Below are 24,793 nucleotides of genomic sequence, written 5' to 3' on the forward strand. Positions count from 1 at the left end.
GTCAGGAAGGATCACCGTGGACAACGTTGGGTTGGGATGACGGACTCTTCTCAGTCGGCCTGGGTACGCACCATGAGGTACGATGAGGCCACCATGAGGTACGATGTCTTCTGTGACTGCCCCACAGATGAGGAAGCTGAGAGACCCAACAATTCATTCCAGGTCACCCAGCAAGGGTGTGAAGGGACCCAGAGCCCACCGTGTGCTTTCGGCTGCAGACACTAAGCCCTTAGCCAATAAGTGGATCTTAAACCTTCTATACGACAAAAACTGTCAACACGGTGTGCAAGTGGCTTGTGGCCTTTCTGAAGAGCATCACGGTGGGCATTTCTGTCTCCTTGTGCAAGGGTACCTGCTCTCGGGGCTTTGTTGCCCTTGGACATCTGCGTCTTGACTTTGGCTACGACTTTGGCACATGGGGTCTGACGGAATCGCTCAGCATCTTTGGGGTGCCCTGGCAAGGAATCCTGCCCTCCACGGGGCTGCGACCTACGGAGCCTTTGGGGAGGGGGCAATCTTCTCTCTTCTTGCTTATTTCTCAGGGCTACACTTGATACTGAGGGGGAACTTTGTCTGAGAACTTTTTAACGGGGGGACAATATGTAACTTTTACAAATCATAAGTTGTGAGCGTGTATTCCGTGTGTCCCATGCGGCCCCCGGGGGTGCTGGGGCTGTGGTTTTCTGTGAGCAGGGCTTTAAAACTTCTTTTAAATAATTTATTTATTTTTAAAATTTACATCCAAGTTAGTTAGCATGTAGTGCAACAATGATTTCAGGAGTAGATTCCTTAGTGCCCCTGACCCATTTAGCCCATCCCCCCCACACCCCCTCCAGGAACCCTCTGTTGGTTCTCCATATTTCTGAGTCTCTTCTGTTTTGTCCCCCTCCCTGCTTTTATAGTATTTTTGTTTCCCTTCCCTTAGGTTCATCTGTTTTGTCTCTTGAAGTCCTCATATGAGTGAAGTCATATGATTTTTGTCTTTCTCTGACTAATTTCACTGAGCATAATACCCTCCAGTTCCATCCACATAGTTGCCAATGGCAAGATTTCCTTCTTTTTGATGGCCAAGTAATACTCCATTGTATATATATATATCCCACATCGTCTTTGTCCATTCACCCATCGATGGACATTTGGGCTCTTTCCATACTTTGGCTACTGTTGATGTTGCTGCTATAAACATGGGGGTTCATGTGTCCCTTGGAAACGGCACCCCTGTATCCCGAGGATAAATGCCTAGTAGTGCAATTGCTGGGTCGTAGGGTAGTTCTATTTTTAATTTTTTGAGGACCCCCCATTCTGTTTTCCAGAGGGGCTGCACCAGTTTGCATTCCCCTTAAAGCTTTGAAGTCAGTATTTTAAACTTGACATATTTTGCATTTAAAACAATTCCTTTTCAAGTTTCCATGTGAAAAATAGAAGATTTCACGGCACTAGGGCCACAATCCTGTAGAACATCTGGCTGGGTCGGAACAGCCATTGCCCCTTTAAACAGGGCATGTGATAAGTCGCCACAATCCCCTCCAACTCCAGTTTTCTCCCCAACATCAAAGCCGGCGTTGCTCGAACTGGTGTTTTTCTTACGCTAGAAAAATAGTTTTTATGTCGCTTTCCCAACGGGGGTGTAAAGTCTCCATGTGATTATTCTTACCCCAGGCCTCTGGCATGTTTTTATTTTATCTGTGTGGCCCCCAACTATGGGAAAAAGGCTTCTACTTCACAGATATTTTGTTATCTGTAATTTACCTAGCATTTGCTAGAATTTTGGATTTTACAGCTTCCTCCCTCGGAATTATAAGGAACCAAGCAGGATTGCAAAAATGTCTCTGTAGCATGAAAGCTGTACATTCAAAACTAAAAATAAAACACTCCTCTTCGTTCACCACTGTTTTATAAGTGAAAGCACACTGTCACACCAGAAACCACGGTAGACGTAATGAGGAAGAAAAGAATAGGCATCACCCAGAAAAGAGTTGTAAGTGGAAGAAACACTCTTAAGCTCAAAAGGGCTTCAGGAACAGCTAGATCCAGGGACATATGTGATACCATCAGCTTATAGACTCCTTCTCTCTCTCTCTCTCTCTCTCTCTCTCTCTCTCTCTCTCTCCATCTCTCAACTCTGCTTTCCTATTGGCTTCCTTTTCAAGCAGATTTTTTTCCCTAGAGATGGTGCTGGTCCTGGAAGCTACCCCTTCAAACCCAATGGAAAGAGGGCAGACCTCTCTCTTGATTGATTTAGCAAAGCTCTGAGATTGGCTCAGTTTCTAATCTGTGTTCAGCCATTCTGAACCAATCACAGCAGCCCAATCACGTGCAAGGCTCTGATATTGCCAGGCCCCAACCACAGGGGTGGAATAAGTTTGTCTGACATGAAAGAGAGGAAAGGGAATCCTGGTTCCCCAGGGAAAACGCAAGTTGTAGTCCCAGGAGAGGGAGGAAAGAATACTGGCTGGGAAAGCATAAATTAGTGAGTGAATTATTAGGTAAACAAATAAATATCCCCTACTGTGACCTTGGACCATAATGAGGATTCCCACATTTTTTCTTAATTTTTTTTCCCATCTCGTCCAGGATGCATGAAAACATAAACACCATCCAACACTTGAACATCTCTGTTTTGACACGTTTGTTCACCTGCTATGGACACTTGTCTTGCAGCTACTAAATATGCGTTTTGTTTGAACTTGCTGCAGACATCAGACTCCGCGGAAAAGGTCATCATGCCCCCGGAGCCGGAGCCAGCAGGGGCGGGCCAGAAGGGCAAGGAGGGTTCCTCCAAAGACAAGAAGGTGGCGGCTGAGGGGAACAAACAGAAGAGCAACAAGCAGGACGCCAAAGAACCCGCCCAGTGTGTGGAGCCGGCCGTGGTGGAGGTGAACTCACTGCAGAACGGGGACAAGTCCCAGAAGAGACCAGAGAAGCGGCGACAGTCCCTCGGCGGCTTCTTTAAGGGCCTGGTAGGTGGATTGTGCGACTCTTCTTTCTGGGATCTTGGGCCGGAAGTGTGGTGCCCGCCTTCAAGGAGGGACTGGCTTGGACATTGGTCCCACAAATACTGACGGAGCACCTTCTGTGTGCCAGGTGCTGTGCTAGGCACGCAGAGCGAGGTGGACACAGACATCACCCACCTGCAGGGTGTGGATCGATGGGGGCGGGGGTACTGAGTGCGGGGAGAGCCAGGAGGTGAAGGGAACCTGAGCATGAGGATGTGGCCCTGCCCTGGGGTTGAAAGGAGTGTCGGGGAAGGCTTCTCAGAAGAGGTGAGCTCTAAGGTGGGGCCTCAAATTAGCCTGTGCAGGAGGAGGCAAGGGGAGGTCTGAAGGCCCAGTGCGTTCCTGCTTATGGAACAGCAGGTGCGTGGGGGTGCTGGAGAGACAGCACGGAAGTGAAGTTCAGTCTGACTGGAAGAGAGCATAGGAGGCAGGCACGGGTGGTGATAAGGAGCACCAGGGTTGGTCTGTGGCCAAAGGGAGACCCGAAGTGTTTAAACCAGGAAACTGCTGTGAGCCCGATCTTGGGTGGTGGGGATACACAGGCGACTAAAAATTAGCTCCTTCCTTCCAGAGAGGCCTACACAGGGGTGAGCAGAGGCCAGACATTCAATAATCGATGAACCTTTGGGTTATTTGTGTCTATTCGGTTCTTCTCCGTCTCCTGCCCGAGACTGTTAGCCTTGGGAGGGCAGCGGCCATAGTGTCACGGGCAGACGTGCTGTCCTCCGCAGCGTGGTGGATAGAGCGTAGTAGACACCCCGTAAGTGTTTGTTGAACGGATGAAGGCGTAGATGAAGTGAAATACGACGCCGGTAAATGTTTTATTATATAAGTCCTGGCAAACAAGGAGAGTCTAAGGGTCGTTAATCGAACGATAAGCGCGGTAATCAAGCATCCATTCGCAGAAGCCACAAGCGGAGTCATACCTAGACCCCGCGGGAATGTGGCTGGAGCCCATAGAGGAGGGCACGGAAATAACATTGAGAGTAGCCGTGGGGCCGAGGTTCACTGGGGTAACCTTCATGTCGTGATAGAGCTGGGGGTAGGGACATGGTCTAGGACGTGCCCGAGACCAACTGATCGCTCCTGATTGCCCTGGTCCCTGAATATCTGTAGGTATTGATGACTTCCGACAGATGGAAGCTGGAGAGTCCGATGGTTCCCCTGGGCCCAGCTTTGGTCTCCAAATATCATCTGTGGGAAGCCTGTTAGAAATGCAGCGTCTCGGGCCCCAAGTTTAAAGTCTTAAGATAAATGCCATCACATTTCCATCTGGTCTCAGTGTGTGTATAGAACCTCAATGTGAGGCAATGCCCGAAGTCAAGCTCTGGGGCTGCTTGGAAAAGGGAAGCTTGGCCCAGAGTCCCTCCGTCACCCCCAAGCCTCCAGTGAAAGCTCTTCTCCAGTTCTTAAGAGGTGAAGGAGACCAACCACCAAAGGAGGGGGTGTCTGAAAGATTGATCGTGCTTTGGGTGGTTTTGCTGGAAAATTTGTCTCCATTCTCAGCTCTCGCTCCTTGGAGAGGAGTGTAAACCCTAATCGCACTTCTCTAGACATTTCCAAACCGACTATGACTTCTGCCCAAAGTTCTGGTTGAACCATTCCCTGCCAAACCACAGCGCACAGGGCGGCATAGGGCATGGGGAGGGTGCTGTTCTAGAAAGGTTCTGAGCTCACGGGCCCAGTCTTTCTTGTTGGTTTTGGTTGGTTTTTGGGGGGGGTTTCTCTTCTTTCTTTTTTCTTTGTTTTGGTCGGAGGCTCATGGGGGTGTTCTCTGCATATCCCCTTACCCATGACACCCCTGGACCTGACAGGATGGCTCTCGTCCAATGGTTCTGAATCAGCGATTTTATTTGTGGGGGACGCTGGGCAACGTCAGAGACCGATTTGCTCGTCACAACTAGGAGTCAGTGCTACTGGGATGTTGTGGACAGAGACCAGGGACCTTGCTAAATGTCCCATAGTGCGCAGAACAGCCCTCCATGACAAAGAGGTATCCAGCCCAAAGTGCCGATGGTGCCACGTAGGACAGTAGAAAGGACAGAACGGTGCCGAGGAGTCTGTGCCGTGAAGACAGGCAGCTTCACTTACTCGAGTCCTAGACCTACCACTTCCTACCTAGCTGTGTGACCTTGGGCTAATCACTTAACCCCTCAGAGCCTCCGGTGTCCCTTAAGCAAAACTGAGGTGATGATTACAGCTACCATTTGAGGGTTCCCATGAGAATCAAATGCATATATGCCCTACGGGGGGCGCCTGGGTGGCTCAGTCAGTCCCACTCTCGATCTCGGCTCAGGTCATGGTCTCACAGTTGGTGGGTTTGAGCCCCGCGTTGGGCTCTGTGCTGACTGTGGGGAGCCTGCTTGGGATCCTCTCTCTCCCTCTGTCTCTGGCCCTCCCCCGCTCGTGCACTCTGTCTCTCTCAAAAATAAATAAATAAACGTAAATACACACACAGACGCACACCCTACCAGATCCAGCACCTGGCACGAAGCAGGAGTTCTGTAGTAGACGCCCTCATCTCCCTGGCAAGTTTTATGGGACCTTCCGTGTGGACTGGAGCTCAACCCCCAGCAAAGTGGGGACATCAGCCCACATGGCTCTCACCTTAAACCCCCCACAGGGCTCCTTTCCCTGCATTCCCTTCTCCCTCCGTTCACTGCCACCTCTCTCTCTCCCTCCCCAAGACCATCCGTCCCAGTCAGTTCCCCAAGTTCACTGCCAGCCAATCCCTGCTCGCTCTGTGCCCTCCCAGCGAGGTGGTCTCTGCTCGGCGCCTTCCTTCCGCCTCCTCCAGCATGCTGCCTGAATTCTAACAGGGAGCAGCCTCCTGAGCAGTTCATGTGACGTCTGAAAAGAACTGGAAGGAAGCCTTTAGAACTCGGCAGGTGCAGCTGTTTGCAAGCATTTGGTTTTCGAGCAGAGGGACTTTGTTCACAAAGAAACTGAGAACCTTCACGCGTGTGCATGCGTGTGCATGTGGGTGTACACACACATACGTGTGGACATAGAAACACATCCACTTGACCAACACGGAGCCCCGATTGCAGGGGGAGTGGGCTCAAGAACCCCCTAGCTGGTGGCCCCCCCACCTCTCCCCCTGTGGGAGCCCCTGAGACACCTTTATGTAGCGCTAGAAGATTCTGTGCCGTCCCATCTGCACGTTTTACAGAGGAGGCGGTGGGGATTGGAAAGAAGGCAAGGCCTGTTCTTCGTTCCCCAGGGGCCCCTACCTGTCATCGTTGCCCGTCTCCACTGGGCACAGGCTGAACTGAGGCTTGTGACAATTAGCTCAGTTACTCCGCCCAGGGCTTGGAAAGAGCAGTGGTGCACGGGATGGAGCCTGGACGACAGGTGATCTGAGGTCCGGATTCCAAGTCCAGGTGGCCAGTCCACTGCTACATAAGCTGGCCCTGGCTCATCTTGGAGCCGGTTTGCACATCTGTAAGACTGGTTACTAATCACTGCCCCCCTCACCAGGCTGGTGAGAGGGACCCGGTGGCAGTGGATTTGGTTCGGCTGGTTGTAAACCGTGAAGTACCGTCCTGATACACCAGGCAGGACAAAGGTGGCCTCCAGGGGCTCTGATCGCCAAAGTCCATGCCTGAGGCGGCCAGAGGGGGAATGTATGTGAGCAAAGAGACCTGGGAGGGGTCTGTGGCAACTGGAAAAGCAGGTGCCCCATCTAAAAGGGGGCACCACCACTTGGTCCCAGTCATTTATCGCTTTGCAGGTTTGTGGGTCCAATATGGCAGGTCTTCTCGCTTTTCAAGAGAGAAAAACAAAAGTGCGGATTGTAATGTGAAACATTTCATTTTTATTTTTTTTAATGTTTTTTACTTAGTTTTTGAGCGAGAGAGAACACTAGTTGGGGAAGGGCAGAGAGGGGGTGGACAGAGGATCTGAAGTGGGCTCTGTGCTGAGAGCAGAGAGTCCGACGTGGGGCTCAGACTCACAAACCAGGAGATCATGACGTGAGCCAAAGTCAGACGGGCCACCGACCGAGCCACCCAGGTGCTCCAAGGCATTAATTTCTAAATGTCAGCATTTAACTTAAAACCTAAAAGAAGAAAATTTGTTTGTCATAACCCATTTACAAGCCAAGTTCAGCTCAAGACAGCCACTTAGTGAGCTGAGTTTGATAGACTCAGCCCATCAAGACCCTCAGCACTGGGGCGCCCGGGGGGCTCAGTTGGTTAAGCATCTGACTCTTGATTTTGGCTCCGGTCATGATCTCACAGTTCATGAGTTTGAGCCCCACACCGGGCTCTGCACTGACAGCACGGATCCCGCTTGGGATTCTCTGTCTCCCTCTCTCTCTGTCCCTCCTCTGCACGTGCTCTCTCTCTCTCTCTCAAAATAAATAAACTTAAAAAAAACTAATAAAAAAATTTAAAAAGACCCTCAGTACCTGAAGGAATAGGACCTCTGGAGGCTAAGGTTGAGTGTCGGGGGGAGGCCTGTGTGAACCAGGACAGACAGCAGCACAACGGAGGGCATGCTGGGTGACGTGGGGACAGAAGGGATCATTTTCCCCAGGGGCAGCCTAAGTCCAGCCCTCGAGAAGCTCGTCCCTGGATTTGCACCCAGCTCTACCACTCAGTGGCCGCGTGACCTTGGACAAGTCGCCTTCCTGAGTTTCAGGTGCCTTATCAACGGGCCGATTCGGTCACAGAGTTAGCCCGAATGAAACGAGATCAGATATGGCAACCTTAGAAACATCCCTGGCATGTTGTAATTTGTCAGGGGGGAACAGCGATTTTTATTCTTACGATGATTATTATGATTCTTCTTCAGTCAGCCCCTCCCTAGGCTGTAAAGATGCAGGTGAGTGAGATGCCACCAAGTGTCCAGCAACTTTGTGACTTAGGTGTTCACGGTGCAAGGCAGACGGACTGGCTGGGAGCCACCTAGAGCGCAGGACATGAGCTCAGGACTCGGGCACACGGGACACAGAGCTCGGGTCCACCACTTCCTGGTGGAAAACGAGTGACTTGAGCTCACTGAGCTCTCTCCTTTGAGTTGATGGTGACAGTGATGATGGGGTCAGCTCCAGAGGATGCTGGGAGGACCAGGGTGACCTCACGAATGAGACAACAGGCTCACAGACAAGGGATTGATCAGAGGTCAGGAACCTGAGAGGGACGGAGCCATCCTCGAGCTTTGAGTCCCAACTTTGACTACTCCGTGTTGGCCTCTCCTCTTCGTCTTCCCAGACGGACACGATGTATTGCACAGAGTAGGTGATCCATACGTGCTGTCCCGTGAATGAACGAATGCAACAAAAAGCAATCACAGTAACTCTTTTATAGCACCTACTGTGCGACCGCACTTCACATACGCTCACATCTGCTCTGCACGGCCTCCCTGCGAAGCTCCGCTGGTAAAATTGAGGTGCATGGGGTTAAGGCAACCTGACCAAAGTCAAGCAGCCAGGAAGTGGCCGATCTGGAATTCAAAACCCAGCGATCTGATTCCAGCGGTAAACTGCACTACATTGCATTCTACTCTGCAGAACATGCTTTCCACTGTACTACTCTGTATTACACTATGCAACATATGCCGCAGTACGTTGTACTGTATACGCACCATATACGCACCCTGTGTACATCCTATCTGTTGTACTATACTAAGCCATGCTATATTACTAAGCCATGCTATATTCACTATACCATTACACTATTGTCCTACACTGTGTGTTGTGCTATCTTATCCTATACTGTGTATGCTCCGCTATACTACATTATACGACATGGTACTATGTGTATTACTAGGCTATATACATATATAAATATGCTTTGTAATAGCATATTATACTATTCTACCCAATATTATACTATACTGTAGTATATATGCTATTGCATACTACACTGTGCTACATACACTATACCATACTATATTTATTGTATTATATTACCCTATATATATTATCTGTATTATATAATATATACTATACTATTTATACTATGCTATACTATAATATGCCATGCTACATTTAATACACTAGATTTCATTATATGTATACTATACAATATACATCATCCTATATTATGGCATCCTATATTACATAATACTAGCCTGTACTATGTATATATACTGTACTATATATACTTTATTATACTATATATTATACTATACTGTACAACTATATATACTTTGCTACATCACACTATCTCATATATATATATATGTATATATACACACACACACACACACTTTACTGAAATATATATATACTATCCTATATTATACTATCACTAGCCTATACTACATATACTGTAAAACAGGACCAACAATAAAATACCCCTGATATATGCAGCAACATGGATGCATCGCAAATCCATTATGCTATATGACAGAATCTGGACTCAAAGGCTATGTACTCTGATTCTGTTGACATGCTGTCCTGGAAAAGCAAAATTCTAGGGATGGAGACAGATCAGTGGTTGCCGGGGTCTGGAGGTTGGGGCAAGGGGTTGACTCCAAAGAGACTCAAAGGGGATCTGGGGAGTGGGTTGCACTACGCTATATCTTGATTTTGGTGGTGGTGACATGACTATTTGGGTTGGTCGAGGCTCACAGAACTGTACACAAAGAGGTTGATTTCATTGTATATACATTATACTGGGCAGAAAAGGTAAAATAATAATAATAGCAATAGTAATAATGATACTTGACTCAGAGTTTATTCCATTCAGGTGGAGGAGACAGATATCAGGGCATAGATGATAAGATCATTTCAGATGGTGATTATGTTTCGTAAAAAGTTAAGCAGGGCAACGTGTTTCACAAGTGATCGGACGGGGTAACTAAAGCAAGACACAACTGTGAAGCGTTCTTCACAGCGCAGGTAGTGTTCTAAGTACTTCACAGGAATGAACTCACTTTATCTTGGAGCAACCCTCTGAGACATTGTATTGTCCCCATTTTAAAGATGGAGAAGCTGAGTTTACAGAGGTAGATAAGGGGAGCCTGTCTAGCTTAGGCGGGAGAGAACACAACTCTTGATCTCGAGGTGGTGAACTCGAGCCCCACTGGGTACAGAGATTACTTAAATAACTAAGTGAAAAAAAAAGAGTTAAGTAATTTCTCCAAGATTTCGCAATGCTAGAAAGACTATAACTGGGCATTGCGCTGCAACATCTGACTGGTGGCCATTCTTTTATCCACCACTCATGAAAAAAGTGCATTTGTTTAGCTCAACACCTGGCACAGAGTAAGCGCTAAATAGACGGCAGTCGTTGCCCTTGATGGTTCAGCCTTTCATTAGGGTGCAACTTCTTTCTATTTTTCTCCAGGGACCAAAGCGGATGTTGGACGCCCAAGTGCAGACAGACCCTGTATCCATCGGACCAGCTGGTAAAACCAAGTAAACAAATTACTACAGTTCCCACCAAGTTGTCCTGCACCAAGATGTCTTCTCCCTACTCCGTTTCCTCCCCCAGCCCACTCCATGTACATAGTCTTCTTCTCGTGGCCATCAAATGAAATTCTGCCTACAAATTAAGCCTGAGCTGTTGTATATTGAGGTGTATTATTTACGTCTCGGGTCCAATCTTTTCCGGTAAATGACTGTAAAGATGGTTTAGCAGGTTAACCGGTTAGGTCAGAAGAGTTGAAGGTTGCCAAGCAGAGAGCGGAGGGGGAGGAGGAGGCGGAGGAATGCATCCTGGCGAAGTTACGAAACGTGGCAGTGGTAAGTTGCAGAGGGAATTAAGTTCTGTAGTACATGCAGGCTCCTCTTCTGAGCTCCAAGAGGAGAGACAAAAATCCGGTTAAGTTCACATTTGGAGGAGGGACAACATGGGCTCTGTGCCGGGAGGTTGCCAACTTCCTGAAATGGAATGTGTGGGGAATGGAAAAGGAATGAATACGAGTCGCTTTTCGAATAGGGTCCTTGAAAGTTATTGATGAGAGGGAAAAGATTGACCGCAGAGGGTTTGAAATGATTTGGGAAGACAGCTGCGCTCAGTGATGAGGGCAAGGATTACAACTTCAGGGGAAAAAAAAAAAAAAAAGGCACAAAATAAATGCAGTTGCAAGTTTACTTTGCGACACAAGGGGGCACCGAGGTCTCCGTTTTAATCCTGCGTCCTGTAGCCCTAACAAAGATTTGGTCTCCGCATCTTACATTATTAATGCTTCTCAGATGGCTGAGGGACTTCCTTCATCTGTTCTGTCTGACACTTATCTCAAAGTCTGTCTGTAATTTCCTAATGTTTCAGGATGTGCTCCGATAAAACCCTCCCCATAACCCCAGTTAATAAAAAATTTCCAGAAGATTATTCAAATACCCGAGGTTTTTTTTTAATACGTGTACAGAGGAGTAAATAGGACCATGAGTCTATTAAAATGTAATTCAAAGTAGCATATGATTGATCGATATCATGTATACTGTACCTTTCTTTTTCTGATTTAATAAAAAAAAATACATTTATATCTAAAGCATCTTTTACTTTTCAACTTTTAAAGCAGGTCTCTTGTCCTCTCTGAGACACCTTCATCTTCCACAGCATGAAATCAGTGTTCTTCCTCCATTTTGTTTTCCTTCGCAGATGCTCCTAGATTTTTCCCCTTGTATATGGGCACGTACACATGCAAATGTGTACACACATATATTTGCATGCACACACTCCCACTTACATAAAAGTCCTGCCTTAGGCCAGGCTGCCTGGAGTAGAGCCTGAGATAGGGATTCAGAAGCATGTGACATACCCAGGGAGGACCAGGAGGGGGGAGGGAGAGGAAGTGAACAACAGGGCAGGGGAGGGAGCTGAGCAAGGATTGGTCTCAGCTGGAGTTGAGTTCCATCCTGATCCCTCAGGGGGCTCTGGAGCCAGAATTGCACACTGCAGTTGGGTTCTATCTTGAGCCAAGGGGGCCAGCCTTTGTACCCTTGTTGATGAGTCACAGGCCACCCTGGGAAGCCGTGGGACAGGCCCGGTGCTCCCACTAAGCTGAGAGGCTGGGATCCCATAACAGCTAGAGGAGAAGGGCTGGGCAGAGTCCATTACAGATACGCACATGATATTCAGATATGTGTTCATTCCCACGTAGGGACACGTCCATACATATAAGCATGCTTTACATGCAGAAATGCACAAACGCATGCACGCATTCATACTTCTATATTACATACAGGAATAAATTCATGAACATATTCATAATCACACATACAAACAGGCGCGTGTAGCAAACACAGATTCGCACATATGCGCTGGCTTGTGCAAAGCCGTCACGCATTGATCTGAAGTAAACATTGAATATGCTCTTCTGACAAGTCTTACATTAGGAAAATAAAACCATTGTTTTGGCCAAAAAAAAAAAAAAAGGCATTTGGAAAATGCATTCAGGAAAAAAATGGTATCTCTAAAAAAGCAGATGGGGGGAGGGCGTGGCGTCAGCTGCTGCTGTGGCCAGCTAGCTGTCAGCGTGGATGCCCATTGCTAGGTTTCAAATAAAGATCAGAGGTCTTTTCCTTGCAGCTTTCCCTTTAGCCTCTTCGGATCTGCTGCTCCAACCTGGAGATCAGTGTCTGTGACTCACCCGGTTGAGAATGACCTCATGCCACCTCCTGTCTGAATGCTTAACTTGGCGCAAATCAGGAAAAAGTCCTTTGGGGAAGCCCTTACTGGCTGGGTGACTTTCCTCCACCAACAACATCATAGAACACAGGGCCAGGCAGCTGTTTATTCCTTTGTCCCCAAACACCAGGGGGGGCGCCTAGTGTGACCTTTGGTGAGCTCTGGGCCATAGTCGTCCATTGAGAAAGGTGACAGTTTCATTTGCAAGTTTCACCTCGCTGGGCACAGGGGCTTTTTGCCCTGATGAGAAATGCCCCCAGGCAGGGCTGAGTCACTAACGCAGAAGGAGCCCTCCTCCCATCCCCCCCACCTCCCTGGATTTAAAAAAAATCTTAAATGAGTTCTTTGCTGAGAACCTCTCTGCAAACCCAACTCTTTCTGTAACAGTTTCATATCGTCCTGGCCAAAAAAAAAAAAAAAAAGAGAGAGCCATCTTTTAATGAAATTGCTTTGGTTTTTTTGTTATTGTCATTTTTAAAAGGCAAGAAAACTGAAGCCAGAGTAGACTCGGAAAATGACTTGTTTGGGAGATTTGAAATCTAGTAGTAGCCTCAGAAGCGCGTTAAAATCCCATTTTTGAGTTTTGAGGGTTTGCTGTGTGTGTGTGTGTGTGTGTGTGTGTGTGGTGTATTTTGTTTTGTTTTTTAGTTGAGAGCTCATTCCTGGTGCGTTTACAGACAATACTAATTTCCGTGCCTCCCGCTGAACTCCTGTGAAAAAGAGCAGAGACTCCCCAGATGAGCTCAGGAGAAGGCTCTGGGGTCTCAAAGAGCCTTGAGGGACCCAAGTTCCTCAAACTGCGGAGCCCAGAAGGGCCACTTGGAAGGCAGAGCTGTGCACGTGGAGACACGAAACACACTCTCTGAAACTGAAAGGGAATTATGGCCTGCAGGAGGGGCCGGAGGGACCTCGTTAAAAATTTACAAACTCATTTATTTATTTACTTTTTATTTTTAGGTGCACAGGGAGGTGTGTCTTCTCCAGTGGCAAGAAGAAGTGGCCCTTCCAAGAACTGAGCTTTTGAGCCGAACTGGCCGCCACTGGGGGAAAAACAAAAACAAAAACAAAACAAAAACAAAAACAAAACCCACTCTGCTTTTCAGTTGCAGCTGATGGTGACTTTTGGACTGATACCCGTAAAAGAGTTCATTCAAAAGCGTGCTTGTTCTCAGCAGCCCATGAGGTCCCTCGTGAATTCATCATCCAGGGGAGGGGAGGCATGCCTAAAGAAATGCCAAAAACGGAGGGAAAAGAGAAAGAAAGTTAAGTTCTTCGGTTTTTGTTGCATTCCCCCTGCTCTTTTCTTGGAGCAAGCTACCCAGGATTTCAACACACACACGCACACACACACGCACACGCTTGAGCTGGACTGTCCTTGTTTGCTTGCAAACAGTCCAGAGGCAGTGGCAATGGAGCCCCATTAAATCAGACTCCAAGAGACTGGAATCTGGGTCCTGCTGGCTCCTTCTCCGACTGCCCCCCCACCCCCAGAAGGGAACAGATTTCTACAATCCGGACCTGACAAACGCCACTTCTTAGGCCAAATAGTCCCACGTGGATCTTAAGCCACAAAAAGGTAAATCAGCTAGCCTTCCTACTTTAAAGACAATTTTGGAAAGGAAGAGGATTTTAATTATTAACTCACCCAAGCCACAGACGCAGGGCATGCGCTTTGCAGAATGGTAAGAATGATAAGGGTGGGTTTTAAGCATCCTCTGCATGTCCCTTTTGAAGCCTTCTTAAAAGGGGGTCCGCACGGGGAGTAGAAATACGTCTCTGCATGCTAGACCTTCCTCATGCCATCAGTGAACACACAGTGGCCAACTGGAAATTAACAGGCTCCATTAGGGGAGGAAAAAAAAATTACTGAGCAGCAAATTCTGTAAATTTGTAATTCAGATCTCAGCGCTGGCCTGAAAACCGGTTGGGATCTAACCCTTTGCATACATTGGTGTTCTGGGGAGCTTAACCCTTTCGCCTCTGTCTCCTCTCCCCAGAGAGCTACTCATTTGGTCTTCTCTATCCCCTGGCCCTTTAACTGGCCTTGGCAGGCATAGCAATCCGGGCAATTTTGCAGAAATAAGGATAATAATAATAAGGCTTCACATTCTCACACTCCGCAGTTTATAGAATGCTTTCTGAATACATTACCTAATTTAAAGCTGTCTGCCCCTAATGGAACTTAATTGCCACCTTTGTTATAGTTTATTATGAGGACACTGGCGTGCACCTGTATGCCTTTTGTTTTGTTTTGTTTTGTTTTTCTCCAAAGGAGTACTTCTTGACAAAATGGCCCCCAGCTGCTTTTCTGCCAATGGTCGCCACTGAAGGAGCTCATTGCTTTCCCGTTGGGCTCTCACTCACGGATGCTGTTGTTTAAATCTGGCCACGTGGGGGAGTTCTAGAACATAGGGTGCTACCATCTCCAGCCAAGCTCTTTTCCCTGACTCCCTAATGAGGAGGTCGGGCCAAAACAGCCCTTAAGAATGTGTTTGTTGACGAACTTCTAGAAAGCCGTCAAGTTTAGAATAAGAGGGCCAACCTGGGCAAGTCAACTGCCTTGGGTGACTCCCAGGCCGCCAGGCAGAGATAGAGTTGGTTGGTTGGTTTTTCCATTCTTGTCAGCTTCGTCTGGAAAGAGGCTTAAGAAAGGATATTGTGATTGCAAACTATTTAGGTTGGTGTCACTGCAAAGCATATATATTACCCTCACCAGCTTTTCATGCCCCACGACACAGCCTTACCTCTCACGTCTCTACACGCAACTAGCGGGCAAGTGACTTGACTTCTCAGTTTCCTCCCTAAACAATGGGGCAGTCTTAGTGCCTGTTTTGTGGAGCTGGTGGCTGGTGCATAATAAAGAGCTAATAAAGGAGAGCTATTATGTCATAGGGAACTTCCAGCACCAAGCAGCAGAAAACTCCCATTCCCACTGGCTAATAATAATAATAGCAGTAAGGATGTTTATCATTTCATTTCTCCGATGTTGTATCATAGCCTAGCTCTGATTCTCTGGACTCTGCTCTGCCATGTTCCATGGGCTGACTTCACCCTAAGATCAATGCCAAGTGATGGCTGCAGTTCCAGACCAGGGGATTCTGGGATTAGCATAATCAATTTTTGATGTATCGTTTTGGTGAAATAGATTTTTTTAACGTTTATTTGTTTGGGGGAGACAGAGAGAGACAGAGAACGAGCAGGGGAGGAACAGAGAGAGGGGGAGACGCAGAATCCAAGGCGGGCTCCAGGCTCTGAGCTGTCAGCACAGAGCCTGACGCCGGGCTCGAACCCACGAACCGTGAGATCGTGACCCGAGCCGAAGTTAGTCGCTCAACCGACTGAGCCACCCAGGTGCCCCCGGTGAAATAGATATTTAGAGGCAACTCCAGTGATGCAATAAACAGGCACTTATTGACATCAGTATCTTTAAAGTTAGCCACTCCTCAGACCAAGGATGCCCTTCAATTCCGACTGATGGGACATGTGCATTTATGATGCCTTGCCCTCCAGAACGGGACCATTAGACGGAGCTCATCAACATCAGGGACTTTATGTCTGTCTCACTCACGGCTCCGTCGTCAATGTCTGGCATAATGCTTAGATGCAGTGGATCCTCAACAAATATTGGCTGAATGGATGTATTAATTGATAGATACCCTATGGCCACGTCCATTGGGCAGTGGGTTGCCTTATGCTCTGGTATGAGTTTATTTCAGCACGAAGTGTTCGATCACTTTAATCAGACATCCACCCTCCCCAGCTGCCTAGGCTAGTGGTTCTCAGAGTGTGGTCCCCTAACAATCAGCATCAGCAGCACGCGAGAACGAATTAGAGCTGCGAATTCTCAAGCCCTACTCCAGACCCGCTGGATCAAAAAGTCTCAGGGTGGCGCCCAGCATTGTGTGTTTTAGCAAGTCCTCCAGGTGGTTCCGACGCAGGGAAATTTGAAAAGCACGGGTCTAGGTAGAGCTACCACGCCACTGATCATCAACTTAAAAAGATTAGCCCGGAAGATGCATACCTAACATTGGACTTACTAGATGCCAGATGTCCTGTGCCACATAAATTGCCTTGCTTCCTACCCATTTTACAGATGAGGAAACTAAGGCTCAGAGAGGAGACGCAACGCTGCCCAAGGACACACATGTCAGAGTCAAGGCTGAAACCCAACCTAAGCTCCCAAAGACATGTTTTCACGTCTGTGGGAGAGACAGGCAGGCAAAAGGACAATAACAATATAATGTGTGATAAGTAAACGTAGGGTGTTGTGGAGCTCAGAGGAAGGCACTGCTACGAGACTGCAGGGGAGGGAGGTTGGCCATTTGAGGTGGTAACAGTTGAGCTGATTCGCAAAGAATGAGTAAGAGTCGGCCAGAGGCGTTCCCAGCAGAACAGGAAGTGCCGAAGCCCAGGGTCTACAGAGACAACGGCAAGTAGCTCAGTGTGGCCAGAGTGAGGCCGTGGGGAGGAAAGATAAGACAGTGGAGGCTGGAGAGGGGGCACAGACCAGATCATCAAGGTCATGAAGTAAGGAGCCCAGAGGAAGAAGTTTAAACTTCTCCTGAGAAATAGGAAGAAAATATCGGAGCTGGAGCATGGCAGAATCCAACCTGTATTTTGGCGGTAGGTAGGATCTAACATAAACTCAACCCGACTAACATTCATTGCGTGACCCGAACTCTCTACTCAGTATTACAAAATGTAATCATTTTCTTCTTAAGCCGCTTCAAAAAGCAGAAGAAATACCCATTTAGATAAAACCTCGAAATGGGGCTGGTCCCTACAAGAGTGCTTAAATACTCATTTCCAAGTGTCATAAGTGTGGGTTTGGAATTTGGCCCCTGATCCACCCAGATGATCCGCGCCTATGACCCAAGGCTGGGAGACGGTGAGCAAGTGATTGCACATATTAGAGCCTTAATTTGTTCCTCTGTAGAATGGGAATAAGAGTAGTACTTAACTCAGAAAGTTGCTGAAAAGAGTAAGTGCGACAACACTTGGATAGCTTGTAACTAGAGTGCCCAGCAAATAATAAGTGCTCAGTGAGCATTATTGATGAGGAGACAGGTGGTATCTGCCCACGGTAGAACACGTGGCTTCACTCTCATGGGCTCAAAGGCCACCCAATCTTTAGGATTAAACCGTGTGCCAGGCTCTCCCCATCGTGGCAATGCGTTGGCTGGCTGGCTCATCCAAGAAAAAAGAAAAGAAGGAGGAGAGAAGAAAAAGAAAAATACTGACTTCTCCCTGATGGCCATCCCATTCTCAAGTAAAGTAGAATTTCTGGGGAATTCTAGAAATTCCCCAGAATTTGACTTGAGTCTGCCTTTGGCTTTCCTTGACTGTATCTTCTTATAATAGTAGCTAGGTTGCCATGGTAGCAGACAGGGTGGATGGTCCGCCTCATTTCTCTTCAGCCCACTTCAGAATTCCCTCCACGATTGGCTTTTCCTTTTGGTGGCTTTCTCCAGGGGCTAGGGGAACTTGTTCAGCTCACCTGCCGGGCAATCTGGAAATGCCTAAGATTTTATGCCCCGAGGGACAGCTTTCAAGCAATGAGGGATGGGAGACAGCAGATAGATATCTCTGCTTCCCCATCTCTCCGACGGACACTTTTGATGTGTCTGCTGAATGTTCCCCCGGGATCCCCAGCAAAACTGAATCCTACCTGCTCACAGTAGTGACGCACTCATGAACATACTCTCCGTCATTTGTGCTTCCTGGGGTCACCTCCCAAATAAACTACCTGCCTCCAAGCTCTTGTCTCAGGGTCCGGTGTCTGAGGCACAAACATCTGTATCTCGCTTAGGGTCCCTGTGCCATGTGGTTCAATAGAGGGGAATTTATAGGTGCTGGCAGAGCTGAAAAAGGAAGCACGTGACAAGGAGACCACCTAGAGATTAGACACAGAAGAAGAATGCCGCCATACCATGGGGGCCAGACAGACAGAAGGAAGAGGCGATACTACCAAAGCAAGAGAATCTGGACACCCTGGGCAGGGCAGGGGGAGGGCCCGGGGCACCGCATAGGGGTGGGAGAGGCTGCCTGAGGGTAGCTGGGACCAGAGTGGGGCTCTCAGAGAGCACTGCCTTTCTGCTGACACAAGGGCAGAGGAAAAATATCTTGGAACTTAACTAGAATCCAGTTGGCAATGGAACCTGGGAAATGCAGTTCAAAGGGAAACATGGAAAGAGGCATTAACGGGCAAATGCCCAGCACGACCTCAAGCCCTGCTATGAAAGAAAAAAATAAAATGAGAAAAGCAACAGTGGTTAGGGCCCCACACCCATCCTGTATCTAAAGAAATGAACATGTCTGTGAATGGTCCCAGTAACGCCACCTCACTAAACGTGTCTAACTTCGCTTTGACATCTATCAAATAGAGATGCCAAGCGGATTTAATGATCTACTCCACGCCAAGCAGCTAGCACTGTGCCTGGCGCATACGTGTCGAATAAACGCTCATGCTCATTGGAACGTTTTGAGATCCGACTGTTCTTTGAGTATCTGGGAGCCCATTAAAAGCCCTGCTCAAACTTGTCTCTTCCCCTCTTTACCACTCAAAGCCTCAACTTCAATGTCTAGAATCTGCCTCTAGTCTCTTTTTCATTGCCTTAAAAAAAAAAAAAAATCTTTCCACTTTCACTAAAGTTCTGCCAGAGCTGACGGAGGAATAGCTCTCTCCTCCCCTCTGGACTCCCAACCCTCTCCCCGAAGCCCCCACCCCCTCCCTATCTCCGCTGGCCGCTTGTTCACCAGGAGCTTAGCAGTTCTGAGGGTACAAAAACAGGAAACTGTGCCCCAGTCCTGACTAAGGCTAAAAACTCATGTGCAAACCCTTCATCACACAGATTTCTTCAGCTCTCCAAAACTGGGGCCTTGAAAAATCAGGTCCCGGGCCAAGAGCGTTGGATTTGCTTAATCATTTCCTTTGCAAATTTATAACCTCTTTAACCATGAAGAAGTAATGGTGAGAAAGAGGGAGGTGGGAGCTGAAATATTTTAAGTCAACCACAAGACAAGACAGGAAATTCTGGAAAGGGAGGGGGGGGGTGGTAATTTTTCTTTAATCCCTCGGTGCCACAGCAGACTAAAACGGCAACTTTGGGAAAGTGACCATTCTAGGAGATTCTTTTACTGTTGACTCTGACCCAGAGTGAGATGGCATAGCTCTCTTTACTCAGGGCTAAGTAGAGAATAGAGGAGAAAAACTCGGAGATGACCCTTTACTTGACTCAGGCAGCAAACATTTACTGAGTGACCTCGTCAGCCCTTGTGCTGTGTAGAGAGAACTAAGGTGGGTTCCCAAACAAGCAAAATAATGTCCTCCCTTGCTCAGTGCCAGTAGAAAGTTAACATGCCTATTGGAGGCTGCCTACCAGAGAATCTGAAGGGTCAGCCTGCTTCAGATTCTGTGTCTCCCTCTCTCTCTGCCCCTCCCCCACTCATGCACTGTCTCTCTCTCTCTCTCTCTCTCTCTCTCTCTCTCTCTCTCAAAAATAAATAAACATTACCAAAAAGAAAAAAAATTAAGACCTGAAAGAAAATAACTACCAACGTATAATTCTACATCCAGTAAAAATATCCATCAAAATTTAAGATGAAATAAGTGTATTTTCAGACAAACAAAAACTGAGTGGCTACATTACCGGTGGACTTTAACTAAAAGAAAGACTAAGGAAAGTCCTTTAGGCAAAAAGAAAATAATCTCATAAGGACGACTAAAATTTTAGGAGAGAATGAAGAGCAACAGAAGAATAAATGTGTTGTTAAATCTAAATGAATATTGACTGCATTAAAAGATAATAATAATGTCTTGTGGGGTTTAAAATATATGTAGAAATAAAATGTATAGCAGCAGTAATGCAATAGGTAAGAGTAAAAGGGAATTAAACATGTCCTAAGTTCCTTGCATTGCCAGAGAAGTAGTAAAAGCACTAATTTCATTAGGCCATAATGAGTCTAGGATCATACTTATAATCTGTAGGATAACAAAAAATATGGAAATAACAAGCTAATAGGAGAATGACCTAAAAAAAGATGTCATTAATGTAAAAGTTCATAATAAAGGAAAGAAAATGGAACTCACAACAGGTGGAACTAATTGAAACAGCTAGTAATGTGTCAGTATTATGTTAGTAATGCATTAATTATTACATTAAATGTAAATGGACTAAATACTCAAATGAAAAGAGAGATTATCATACTAAATTTTTAAAAAAACCTACTATTTTCTGCTTGCAAGAGACAAACCTTAAATATGAGTATACAGACAGGATGAAAATAAAGGGTGAGAAAATATATTGCATACACTAATCAAAAGAAAGCTGATTAGTTACTCTAGTACCAGATGAAGTCAATTTTAAGGTAAGAAGCAATATAATAGATACAGAGAGTATTTTATAATAACAAAAAGGGTCAGTACCATTGAAAGATAGAACAATGCTAAATCTAGAAACATTTTCTAATATAGCCTCTATATGTATAAGGCAGAAACAATCAGATCTAAAAGGAGAAATAGATAAATCCACATTCATAATGGTAGGCTTTAATATTCCTCTATCAGTAAATAATGGGCAAACCAAGAGAAATAAATCAAGAGGAATAGAAAAATTTTGACCAACGTTATTTAACACACTTAACCTAACTGACATTTACTGAACAAAGCAACTGGTAACTGCAGAATATATATTCTTTTTCATGTGCACATGAAACATTTACTCAAACTGACAGAACAGGTCTCAAATTTAGAAAGTGGGTGGCAGGGCAGGGTTTGCTGATAGATTGGATGTGAGGATGACAAAGAGAGGAGTCAAGGTTGATGATGAAGGACCCAGTGCTCTGAAGTTCAGACTGACTGATTCATGCTGCACAGTTAGCATTTTGAAAAGATAAGGGTGTGTGTGTGTGTGTGTGTGTGTGTGTGTGTGTGTGTAATAGTCATAAGGTAGTCAGGAGTATTTACATGTGTGAGTCAAACTGGGAGTGAACCTGTGTCCAACTGAACATGAAGCAATTATTCAAACTTGGTTTCTGGAATATTCCCAGGGTGAAGTTATTTCCTGTTTTTATCACCGTCTTCCCAGTTTATGTGTTTGCTTGTCTTATGAGTTGAGTTGGCATCATGTGTTTCAGTTTGCAATGGTAGGCATACAGCAAAAACTCCATAAAAATCCCACAGGGTTGACAGACACTTCTGAGAAATGAAGCAGACAACCCAGTTCCTGGCCTCTCTTATCAAAGTGCAATTGGTTTATTCATCTGCTGATTGAGGATCAACTGTGAGTTTGGGTCTGGGAAAGTGATAAACAAGAAAAGCAGAGAACACTGCAAGATAGCTGAGGAGGCATCCGCTCCAAAAGCCAAGTATCAAGGAAATACTGTAGGAAATCCCACGCATAATTGTGTTATGTACCCTTGTGTGTTATGTTTGGAGTAGCAGTTGACAACGTTCTGGAACTCAGTTCTCCCTTGAACGAGCTCTAAGACATTGGGCTTGATATAAAATAATTTCTCCACTATAACATGGGAGTGATGTTATGGATAATACCATCATTACAGAGGTAAATCAGATAGTATTCAGAGTCTGCTCAAGAGCAGTGCTTGGGATGAAGTTCACAAAATTAGCATTTGCAACTTTTATCAGTATGCTGTTTCAAATATTTCTTTCCCTTTTTTTTAAATTATGAAAACATAACATTTTTTTAAATGTTTCAAATATTTCTCTCCCTTTTTTTAAATTATGAAACCATAACATTTTTTTAAATGTTAGGAGAGAATAAAAGTAAAAGAGTCTACCATAATCCTATCTCCCTGACTCAATCTTATGTGTATGTGGTACCTTTAGATATTTTTTTATATTGATTATGTCCCTGGTTTGAAAGTGCCTGGCATATAGCAGGTAATCAATATATGCATACTAATTGCCTGACTGTCCAATTCCATGCAAGCTATTTTGTTTTATGCTTTGGGTACCTAATTTCTTATATAAGTTTATGATTATAATTATGTCATATACATTCCCCTGATGTTTTTTCAGAAGCTGCATGATTATAATCTTGGATATCTCAACCCCTCAGACATGTACAAGCCCTGGATAAGCCATTTCTCTGTGCTGCTGTAGAGCAAAAGAGAAATTATTACAGGCCCCACTCTTTGGACATCACCATAGTGAACAGCTCTCTATATAGCATTTTGCCTTTTTTTGGAAAATTTTGTAAGACAATCATAAGATACCAAATTGAACATTCTAAGCTAAACCTTTAACTTAGCCAGGAAAGGAGTCCCAAAAAGATGAAGCCAAAATGGGATTCCTTCCGTAAGTTTAGCTTGTAATAAAACGAACTCCACGAGATGACAAAATCATGGGGTGAACCTATGATCGTTTGGAAGGATTGCTTTCACCCTTTCAAAAAAAAAAAAGTTGTTTTCACATCCACTATTCCCCTACCACAGATCAATAGAAGGAAGATAGGAATAGTCTGATGCATTTGTCAAATAATAGCAACCAACTCAACAACGAAGTCACCCCTGGTGGGTATACGTAAGGAAAAATCTCATCAGACCTCTGGTTAACTCAAAGGTTGGCTTTAAAGAGCTGCAGAGAAAGATTTTCAGATATGCACATGTTTCCTGAAGCAGCAACCCCAACATCTGATGGTGTGTTGGATGACAAATGTCTCCCTCCTGGTGATGGGAAAACAGGGGAAAGGTGAATCACAACACTCGATGTGAGTGAGAGGCACTTACCTAGTAAGGCAGAGACAGTCACTGGTGTTTCCCAGAGCGACGATGGGTGACTGTAAGCCTGGTGGTCCTCCATGGGTTCTCTGGGGCCAGGCAGTTATGAGGGCGCAAAGCAGCTTTGTCTCCAAAGCCCCTGGGTCCACACAGAAGGCTATCCTCTCCAGATTGGTTCTTCCCCTATTTTGGCTGCTTCCAGAGTTCACTGGAAACAGGAAGAATGAATGTGAAGGCCAAGTAGAAGGCCATTGCCATTGCTTCTGGAGAGAAGAGGTCAACTTCAATCAGTATGGTTGCTGAAGAAGGGACAAAAAGTGGCTGTTTTCAGGACTTAGGTGAATAAAACATGACAGGATTAGATAATCTATGGGACACCTAGTCACACACCTGAAAGGGGGTTTAAGCACAGTGCCTGGAAGGGAAGAGGGCTCAACAAATTTGCTCATTGGCTCCAAATGGATGCCGGCCTAGAATTTGGAGGCTTTATGCTTACAGAAAAACCTGAGGATTAAAAAGCATATCTTTCTCCCCAAACTGCCCTTTCTTTTTCCATCCCCCAAAATTATGGCCCTAAGGTGGCATGAGAAGAAAATAAAATCAGATCACCCTGAGAATAAAACCACCGACTCAACCGTCACTACATGGAGGCTCCATGCACTTTATTATTTCAGTTCTTCTTCAAAGGAACCCAGTGAAGAGGGGACTCTTCATCTCCTCTCTACACAGGAGAAAACGGAAGTGCAAAGAAGTCACAGAATTTACCAGAAGGCCCAGAGCTGTTCAGTGAGAGCAGGGATTCCATACGGGTGTGTTCGAAGGCAGAGTTCACAGGCTTAATCATGAGGCTGCGTTGCTTCCTGCCATGTTGGGGGAAAGGAGGGGCTTCAGGAGGAGGGAGAGGAGCGACCTTCTTCTCTTTATATGTCACATAACTCGTTCAGGGTCAGCCCTCTCTTGCCAGCTCATATCCCAGCCCGCTGAGTTCTGTGTTTTCTCTTTGAGGGTTAAGAACATACAACAGGCCTTTGGTTGGGAGTGGGGAGGAGTTGACATTTGTCGCCCGGCATTGGGGAAGTTGATCGTTTTAGGTTCTGTCACACTGTGTGGAAGCCTGACATTTGACATTTGGGTAAAAGGGGGGAAAAAAAAGTCTCCAAAAGGCTGCTGAGGGCCAGCCTGCCTGATTCCTTGCCAAACAGGAATCCTTCCTTGGCTGTCTTCCCTCATAAATGATTTTCAAACTACAGTTTTGAAAACAGTTCCTTTGGGGAATGGTGAAAGCAACAATGTTTTCAATAGAAAACTGTCCCATCAACAGAAATGCAGGAAAAGTAAAATCACCGACTTCTCCATCACCCAGAGCAAAGCATTGTTGACAATTGAATGCTTTCCTTCTTTTTCTCCTTATGCCTCTCCTCATTTTTGTGAGTTTAACTAGACTCAACCACACAGGAAGTTTTGCAGCATGCA

The 24,793-nt window shown here is 46.1% G+C and overlaps 1 protein-coding gene and 1 long non-coding RNA gene across 12 annotated transcripts in view; one reads left to right on the forward strand and one right to left on the reverse strand.

Annotated features, from left to right (window-relative positions):
- BCAS1 (brain enriched myelin associated protein 1) overlaps nucleotides 1-13,673 on the forward strand; it is a 103,364-nt gene extending 89,691 nt beyond the window's left edge. For 6 of the 11 annotated variants that reach the window (XM_053199798.1, XM_053199799.1, XM_053199803.1 and 3 more), the window contains 3 exons: nucleotides 2,697-2,960; nucleotides 10,295-10,365; nucleotides 13,538-13,673. In XM_053199798.1, the coding sequence (XP_053055773.1) occupies nucleotides 2,697-2,960; nucleotides 10,295-10,365; nucleotides 13,538-13,604 (402 nt within the window). In that variant the 3' untranslated portion in view covers nucleotides 13,605-13,673. Of the gene's footprint in view, nucleotides 1-2,696; nucleotides 2,961-10,294; nucleotides 11,434-13,537 lie in introns of those variants that run through there. The other 5 variants (XM_027046509.2, XM_053199801.1, XM_053199804.1 and 2 more) reach the window with 1 other exon arrangement.
- Nucleotides 13,674-13,675: 2 nt separating this feature from the next.
- Nucleotides 13,676-23,433, reverse strand: LOC106970336 (uncharacterized). Its single transcript, XR_008289032.1, has 3 exons — nucleotides 23,330-23,433; nucleotides 14,226-14,419; nucleotides 13,676-13,803 (listed from the first exon to the last, which is right to left on the reverse strand). It is a non-coding gene; the product is annotated as an uncharacterized LOC106970336 (long non-coding RNA).
- Between the last annotated feature and the right edge of the window lie 1,360 nt (nucleotides 23,434-24,793).

This window comes from Acinonyx jubatus, chromosome A3 (assembly GCF_027475565.1).
Source record: "Acinonyx jubatus isolate Ajub_Pintada_27869175 chromosome A3, VMU_Ajub_asm_v1.0, whole genome shotgun sequence".
In the NCBI taxonomy this organism is placed as follows: domain Eukaryota; kingdom Metazoa; phylum Chordata; class Mammalia; order Carnivora; family Felidae; genus Acinonyx; species Acinonyx jubatus.